The 9,298-nt window shown below is 46.5% G+C and overlaps 1 protein-coding gene across 1 annotated transcript in view; it reads left to right on the top strand.

Moving 5' to 3' along the window:
- Positions 1-9,298, top strand: part of Arhgap35 (Rho GTPase activating protein 35) — a 104,902-nt gene that overhangs the window by 43,736 nt on the left and 51,868 nt on the right. The window contains exon 2 of the mRNA XM_055615662.1: positions 3,084-6,954. Coding sequence (XP_055471637.1) covers positions 3,274-6,954 — 3,681 coding nt within the window. The 5' untranslated portion in view covers positions 3,084-3,273. The remainder of the gene's footprint in view (positions 1-3,083; positions 6,955-9,298) is intronic.

Here is a 9,298-nt window from a genome sequence, read left to right as displayed (position 1 = left end):
AGTTGCACATAACAGTCCATCATGGAAAGCAGTGAGGGCAGGCACTCAGACAGGGCAGGAACCTGGAGGCAGGAGCTGATGCAGAAGCCATGGAGAGTGCTGCTTGCTGGCTTGCTCTTCATGATGTGCTCAGCTTGCTTTCTTATAGAACCCAGGACCACCAATCCAGGGAAGGCACCCACAGTGGGCTGGGCCCTAATAATCAATCACTTATTAGGAAAATGACTTATAGTCAGATCTTATGGATGTATTTTCTCAATTGAAGTTTCCTCCTTCCAGATAACCTGTGTTGATATAAAACTAACCAGCATACATACATAATCTAGATTTACCTATTAACATTTTATTCCTCTGCAGTGGTTTGTTTGCTGGGAAAACAAAGTATTTTGGAAGGTTCTCATGTGGCCTTGAAAGGTTCAGGTGTTAGCCTGAAACTAGTTTTGGCTATTACCTTGCATAGCCAGATCTCCTGCCTGCATCTCTCAGGTGTTAGGATTATAGGGTGAGGTGTGGGGGACGGTGAGGATCAAGACCAGAGTTCCGCTCATACTAGTTAGTACTCTGCTAACTAAGCCACAGCCCTAGTCCCTCATTGGCATTATTATTCACTCTCAAACGGATTTTTTTCCCCGTGAACATTTGCATTTATTTTGGCTCTTTCCCCCAAAAATACTTTTGCATGACTTCTCTAAAAGTAGAGATACTTTATAGCCATCCATTTCATATATACTGGTATTATTGGTTTCTGCTGTATTTTTCTTAGTCAAGTGTTCTGTCACTGAACTGCACATCCCCTCACCCCCATTGACTTTACTGTGTAAAAGAGGTGTAACACAAAATTATAATCTTAGCCATTTTTAGTACACAGTTCGTAAGTGTTCAGACTGTTAAAATGTAGCCAATACCACCACCCACCCATCCCTGTGACTTCCTTTCACATGTGAATGTGGGTCCCTGTTCACTCCTTCCTTCAGCCATGGCAACCAGCATTATTATACTTTCTAGTTCTGACGACTCTTGAGATAAAATACTCTGTTAAGTCTCCTGTTGACTCTTCCTCAGCATTAAGTGTGTATATTGTGTATGTACACATAAACGTGCGTGCGTGCATGCATGTGTGCTGCAGTGTGCCTGTGCAGTCAGGAGATGGACTTGATGGGTTACATCGTGTGTGATGGGCCTGGTGGCCAGTGCTTACCTCTGCACCACACACCAGTGTTCATGGGAGTCTTTGGCCTTAGGTTTTCTTCTTTGGCCTTAGATTTTCTTCTGTGCTTTGTAGTTCTAGGTCTTTGATCCATTCAGACTTGGGTTTTGGTTGGTTGTTAGTTGGGTTTGTTTTTTGTTTTAATTTTTTGAGATTGTAGTCTTGGAGACCCTGGAACTCTATGTGGATGGAGTTGACTTTGACTTCATAGTGATTTGCCTTCCTCTGTTTCCCAAGTGCTGAGATTAAAAGGGTGCACCACCTTGATCGTCACCCCGCACAACTGGTTTTTTGTTGCTAAGTTGAACTCAGTGCCTTGCAAATGCCAAAGAAGTACTTTTACATCTGAGTTCCATCCCCAACCCTGAGATTAGCTTCTGTATGTGATGTAGATAAAGACCTACCTCCATCCTTTCCAGTGTGAAGATCGATCTTTCCGAGGATCAACTGGTAAAAAGTCTGTCCTTTCCCCAATGAATGATCTCAGCATCCTTGTCAAAAGTCATTTAGCCAGCCAGGCATGGTGGTAGAGGCAGGCAATCACTGTAAGTTTAAGGCCAGACTGTTTTATACATAATGAGTTCCAGGTTTACGTAAGTGAGACCCTGTCTTAAACCATGCCCCCCCCCAAAAAAAAAAAAGACTCAGTGATATATATGAATTTAGCTGTGAGCTTTCTGTTTCTTTTCCATTGGTCTGTCTTTATGTTACTACAGGACTGTTTTGATTGTTGCTTTGTAATAAGTTTTGAAAGCAAGATTGAGTCTTCCAGCTTTATTCTTTCGTTCCTCCTTTATCCTCTATCCTCCCTCTTCCCTCTCTGTAGTCAAGGCTAATCTTGACCCACTGCTTTTTCTGCCTCAGTCTCCTAAGTGCTTCCACACCGCACTGTGGATATGAATTTTGATGCCCTAGTGAAGGTGTTGTTTGCTTTCCCCATTGCAATTGCTGTTGAGGGCTTCTCTTCCCAGTAATCAGTAAGCAGTCTCAGGAGGCACTTGACTCAGCTGTCAACATGCTGCCCTTCAAGAGTTCCCTACATTTAACCTTCGGTCATGACTCTTACCTGAGCCGACTGTATGGACTGTAATTGATATTTTTTCAGTGAGGTGTAATGCGTTACTGTGTAATTCCACTAGTTCTCAGATTATCCTAGACCTTACTCATAGGAGCTCCTTAAAGACGACACCATTGTCCTTGTGAGATGTCCCATTATTTTTTCTTGTGTAAGGTATTCTGACTCAGCTAGGTGTGGTGACACACATTTTTAACCCCAGTAATTGAAGAGACGGAGGCTGAGTTCAAAGACAGCTAGAGCTACAGAGAAACCCTGTCTCAAAAAACAAAACAAAGGGACATTTCTGACCCATCTTGTATTTAACCTTAGAGTTAGCCACATTTCCTCCCGAGTCCTCACTTACCACCTTAGCATTTTATACTCTCCTTATTTATATCCTCCTGTTGAGGTCTTTCAGACAGGACTCTACCTGTTTGAAAACACACTGGTATTAGCCTTTTTGTTGTTTCCATTATCATTGTACATGAGGGATGTGAATAACTGTTCCTGCATAGGCATGTACATGCCACAGCATTTGTGTGGGAGGTAGAGGCCGATTCCGGAAATTGCTTCTTTCTTTCTCTGTGGAATCTAGGAATGGAACTTGGGTTCTCAGGCTTACGTAGCAAATCCCTTTACCCTCTGATTCCTCTAGACAACTTGATGGTCAGCCTTATTCACTCGCCCAGCATAAGGCCTGGCACACGAGGACATTAGGTTCACTAAATATTTGTTGTGTTAAAAATTACTTATATTGCAGTTCAGTAGTTAAAATAGTTTGGATCCTGATGGTTTTTCTTTTTTTACCCCTTCATTTAGGCAGACATGTTGGCTGTTTGGCGATGAGTAGTAAGAGCTGACATCGTACTGGTTTAGAACACTATGGGACCTGACTTTTGTGCTGCCTGGGCAGCCGGTCTCCACTGGCGCTGCTGAGAAGACCTTTCACTCTACAGCAGAGCACCAATCTGATCTCGGAAGTGACTGATTGTGGCAGGATGTTTGGAAGATGATGATGGCAAGAAAGCAAGATGTCCGCATCCCCACCTACAACATCAGCGTGGTGGGGTTGTCCGGGACTGAGAAGGAGAAGGGCCAGTGCGGCATTGGGAAGTCTTGTCTATGTAACCGCTTTGTGCGTCCGAGTGCTGATGAGTTTCACCTGGACCACACTTCTGTCCTCAGCACCAGTGACTTTGGTGGGCGGGTGGTCAATAATGACCACTTTCTGTACTGGGGAGAAGTTAGCCGCTCCCTGGAGGACTGTGTGGAATGTAAGATGCACATTGTGGAACAGACTGAGTTCATCGACGATCAGACTTTTCAACCTCATCGCAGCACAGCCCTGCAGCCCTATATCAAGAGAGCTGCAGCCACCAAGCTCGCATCAGCTGAAAAACTCATGTATTTTTGCACTGACCAGCTGGGACTGGAGCAGGACTTTGAGCAGAAACAGATGCCAGATGGAAAGCTGCTGGTTGACGGTTTCCTTCTGGGCATCGACGTTAGCAGGGGCATGAACAGGAACTTTGATGACCAGCTCAAGTTTGTCTCCAATCTCTACAATCAGCTTGCAAAAACAAAAAAGCCCATAGTGGTAGTTCTGACGAAGTGTGATGAGGGCGTTGAGCGGTACATTAGAGATGCACATACTTTTGCCTTAAGCAAAAAGAACCTCCAGGTTGTAGAGACCTCAGCAAGGTCCAACGTGAATGTGGACTTGGCTTTCAGCACCTTAGTGCAGCTCATCGACAAGAGTCGAGGGAAGACAAAAATCATCCCTTACTTTGAAGCCCTCAAGCAGCAGAGTCAGCAGATAGCTACGGCAAAGGATAAGTATGAGTGGTTGGTGAGCCGCATTGTGAAGAATCACAATGAAAACTGGCTGAGTGTCAGCCGAAAGATGCAGGCCTCTCCTGAGTACCAGGACTACGTCTACCTGGAAGGGACACAGAAGGCCAAGAAGCTCTTCCTGCAGCATGTCCACCGCCTCAAGCACGAGCATATCGAGCGCCGGAGAAAGCTGTACCTGGCAGCCCTGCCGCTGGCTTTTGAAGCCCTCATACCTAACCTAGATGAAGTGGACCACCTGAGCTGCATCAAAGCGAAAAAGCTGTTGGAGACCAAGCCAGAGTTCTTAAAGTGGTTTGTTGTCCTTGAAGAGACACCGTGGGATGCCACCAGCCACATCGACAACATGGAAAATGAGCGGATTCCCTTTGACTTGATGGACACCGTCCCTGCTGAGCAGCTGTATGAGTCCCACTTGGAGAAACTGAGGAACGAGAGGAAGAGAGCTGAGATGAGAAGGGCGTTCAAAGAAAACCTGGAGACCTCTCCTTTCATAACTCCTGGGAAACCTTGGGAAGAGGCTCGTAGTTTTATTATGAATGAAGACTTCTACCAGTGGCTGGAAGAATCTGTGTACATGGACATCTATGGCAAGCACCAAAAGCAGATTATAGACCGAGCAAAAGAAGAGTTCCAAGAGTTGCTTTTAGAGTACTCGGAATTGTTTTATGAGCTGGAGCTGGATGCTAAGCCCAGCAAGGAAAAGATGGGTGTCATCCAGGATGTTCTGGGGGAAGAGCAACGGTTTAAAGCATTGCAGAAGCTCCAGGCAGAGCGTGATGCTCTCATTCTGAAACACATTCATTTCGTGTACCACCCCACGAAGGAGACGTGCCCAAGCTGCCCAGCTTGTGTAGATGCTAAGATTGAACACTTGATCAGTTCTCGTTTTATTCGGCCATCTGATAGGAATCAGAAGAACTCTTTGTCTGACCCCAATATTGATAGGATCAATTTGGTTATCTTAGGCAAAGATGGCCTTGCCCGAGAGTTGGCCAATGAAATTCGAGCTCTTTGTACAAATGATGACAAGTATGTAATAGATGGTAAAATGTATGAACTTTCTCTGAGACCAATAGAGGGGAATGTCAGGCTTCCTGTGAACTCTTTCCAGACACCAACTTTCCAACCCCATGGCTGCCTCTGCCTTTACAATTCAAAGGAGTCCTTGTCCTATGTGGTGGAGAGTATAGAGAAAAGCAGAGAGTCCACACTGGGCAGGCGGGATAATCACTTAGTCCATCTCCCCTTGACCTTAATTTTAGTTAACAAGAGAGGGGACACAAGTGGAGAGACTCTACACAGCTTGATTCAGCAAGGCCAGCAGATTGCTAGCAAACTGCAGTGTGTCTTTCTTGATCCCGCTTCTGCTGGCATTGGTTATGGGCGCAACATTAATGAGAAGCAGATCAGTCAAGTTCTGAAGGGACTCCTAGACTCTAAGCGCAACTTAAACCTGGTCAGCTCCACTGCTAGTATCAAAGATTTGGCTGATGTGGACCTTCGAATTGTCATGTGTCTGATGTGTGGTGATCCCTTTAGTGCAGATGACATACTCTCTCCTGTCCTGCAGTCTCAAACTTGTAAATCTTCCCACTGTGGGAGCAGCAACTCTGTTTTACTTGAACTTCCGATTGGACTACACAAGAAGCGCATTGAGCTGTCTGTTCTTTCATACCATTCCTCCTTCAGCATCCGAAAGAGCCGGTTGGTTCATGGATACATTGTTTTTTACTCAGCCAAAAGGAAGGCCTCCTTGGCAATGTTACGTGCCTTTCTGTGTGAAGTGCAGGACATTATTCCCATCCAGCTTGTCGCACTCACTGATGGCGCCATCGATGTTCTGGACAATGACTTAAGTCGAGAGCAGCTGACAGAGGGGGAGGAAATTGCACAAGAAATTGATGGGAGATTCACAAGCATCCCTTGTAGCCAGCCCCAGCATAAACTTGATATCTTCCATCCTTTTTTTAAAGACGTGGTGGAGAAGAAGAACATAATCGAGGCCACACACATGTACGATAACGTTGCCGAGGCCTGCAGCACCACGGAAGAGGTCTTCAACTCCCCCCGGGCCGGCTCGCCGCTCTGCAACTCAAACCTGCAGGACTCAGAGGAAGATGTGGAGCCCCCATCGTACCACCTGTTTCGGGAAGATGCAACCTTGCCCTCCCTGTCCAAAGACCATTCCAAGTTCTCTATGGAACTGGAGGGGAATGATGGGCTGTCTTTCATAATGAGCAATTTTGAGAGTAAACTGAACAACAAAGTACCTCCACCAGTCAGACCAAAGCCTCCTGTCCACTTTGAGATCACAAAAGAGCTGTCTTACCTAGACCAGGGTCATCGGGAGGGACAGAGGAAGTCAGTGTCTTCCAGCGCCTGGCTGCCTCAGGATGGGTTTGATCCTTCTGACTATGCAGAGCCCATGGATGCTGTGGTCAAGCCGAGGAATGAGGAAGAAAACATATACTCGGTGCCTCACGACAGCACCCAAGGCAAGATCATCACCATTCGAAACATCAACAAAGCCCAGTCCAATGGCAGTGGCAATGGTTCTGACAGTGAAATGGACACGAGTTCTCTAGAGCGAGGCCGCAAAGTCTCTGCTGTGAGTAAGCCTGTGCTCTACAGGACGAGATGCACGCGGCTGGGGCGGTTTGCCAGCTACCGCACCAGCTTCAGTGTTGGGAGTGATGACGAGCTGGGGCCCATCCGGAAGAAAGAGGAGGATCAGGCATCCCAGGGTTATAAAGGGGACAATGCTGTCATTCCATATGAAACAGATGAGGACCCCAGGAGGAGGAATATCCTTCGAAGTCTAAGGAGGAACACCAAGGTAAGACCTGATTTAGGATGAGTCAGGAGGGCTTTGCACAGCATCTCGGTAAGAGTTGGCTGATGATGACATCTATTCAAGGACAACTTGTTTAAAAAAAAAAAAATGGATGTGAGTGCGCCTAAGCATGAGGGTACATGCATTCTTTGGCCTCGGGTTAAGGGTCACCCTGTGTATTAGATACCTAGTGCTGGCAGGTCTCATGTAGTTCATGCCTTGGATTGGTATCCTGGGATTGCCTTTGTCTAGAACCCTGACTACTCAAGCGAGCAGTAGAGCCCTTCAGTGTGCTGACAAGGAGGCAAGCCAGGGGCCCTCTTTCCTCCCTGAGAGATTGCAGATCTGCACCCTTTGTCCTGAGCATCTTCTATATGGCTCTCAGATGCTTCTCCTTTCCCAAGCTGATCACAAGGTGTGCTGCCTTTTACATTAGCGCGGATCGCTACAGACGCAAATCTGTGAAAGTGCTGACATGGCAAAAACAACAGAAAAAGTCAGCCTGGGCGTTCTCTGTATTTATAAAATGAGATTCTACATGTCCCCTTACTTCATTTTTCTGCAGTCATTGCTTCCAACAGTGAGACTCTGAACTTCAGGGACCACAGGTGTGGCAGGGGCAGAGAGCAGCAAGGGAGGGAAGAAGTTACTAGTAGTGTTTTCCATGTCGGGCCTGGCCCTAATGCCGCAGCAGATGAAATGCCTTTTTGCTGAAGACTTTAGCTTGGTGTTTGTGAGGCAGAGAGCTGAAGGCAATGCCCTGTCCTCTTAGGCTTAGACTCTGTGACAAAGAGTGTATTTCCCCCAGCCCCTCCCCCCACTCCCCAGTTCTCCTTTTATAGGGGAGTACTGTTATGATCAGAGGATGGCTTCTTGGTGAGACTCTAGCAGGGATATAATTGGCCAGCATTAAACACAGGAAGGTGCTCACTTCCCCACTCCCTGCCAGGAGGTAGCAGACAGCAGCCATTTGTGAGGCTTTATGAGGACCTTGGAGGACGCAGTCTGCAGAAATGAATGCCTTAGACACACCATATCAGAACCATCTGGAGTATAATCTGGAGCCCTGAGAGGTAGCAGAGAGGCCATTATGGTAGCCCATGGCCCTAGGAGATGGAAGAGCGTGACACCAGTGTGACCCTGGACATGTAGGGTGCTCCTCAGTCACTGCTGACCAGGGCTTCCACAGCCTTCTTGTCTGTGTCAGAGAGGGCAGAGCAGTGCTGTGGGGGTTCTGGGCCCCTATCTCCTTTCACTACATTCTTCCCATTTAGTTTACTTGGGGTCCGTGCTGCCTCTTAGACTTTGTTCTTCAGAACTTGGAGGGAAGATCCGGTGAAAGTAGTTCTTACTTAGAAACCTAACCAACCTCCTGTGTTTTTCCAAAGCTCTCCTGTTTAATGATACAGAATCTGAACATTTTAAACATTATTGGTTTTTTCCCTCCTCCACTTCTGTTAAAAACTATTGCTAGAACAGCTTATGTGAATACTGACAGTCTTCTGATTTGTGGGGGTGTTCGGCACACCTGGGAATTAGGAAGGTGGTGTAATAGCACACTGAATTATAAGTCTTTCTGACTTCTGGCAATATTTTTAACACTGCAAACGATGCTTTGAAAACATGCTCCCAGACTGGGGATACTTGGTAGAGAGTATGTCAAGCCTTCGAAAAGCACTGCGTTCCAGTCCAAGCACCACATAAAGCCAAGTGTGGTGGTCCTCATTATATTTCCCACATTAAAGCCGTAGAGACAGGAGGATCCTACCGGATCTAAGGCCAGCCTGGAGCCTTTCTCAAAAAAATAAAAATAAATAGGTTTGTTCGTTGGTTGGTTTTAATTGACAAACCATGATTTCTAGGCCACACACTTTAGCAAGACTTTACTCAGTAGAAACACCTACTCTCTGCATCTTGAGCTGTGTCTCTGCTGAAGACCAGACATGTTCCCAGCTTCTGGATCAGGCGTGAAGTACCAGTTTCTAGCCTGTCTTAAGTTATACAGGCCATGCCTCTCCAAATCAGACAGAACTGATTCCTCTGGCCCAAGAACCATGGTGTGCCAGCAGTCATCTTCAGAGTATCCTTAGGAAAGAGTAGGTGGACGGTAGCATTGTGTTCCCTGACATGGAGAGTGGTGCTTTGTCATCCATCCCTGCAAAGAGAATGAAAGCCTTTGCCACAGAGCAGGCCTCCTGTTAGGACTGCTGCCATTGGGAGTGCAGACTGACACTTGTTTTACTGGAAGAACAAGATACCATCAGGGCAGAGAATGCAAGCCACCCTCCGTGTGGGATTTATCCTTTGATTTTTATTGGCATGGCAAAGCAGTAACAACATTTATTTG

This window comes from Psammomys obesus, unplaced genomic scaffold (assembly GCF_907164565.1).
Source record: "Psammomys obesus unplaced genomic scaffold, mPsaObe1.curated_primary_1811, whole genome shotgun sequence".
Lineage (NCBI taxonomy): Eukaryota > Metazoa > Chordata > Mammalia > Rodentia > Muridae > Psammomys > Psammomys obesus.
Note: the sequence above shows the minus strand (reverse complement) of the source record. Positions and strands in the feature narration are given on the sequence as shown.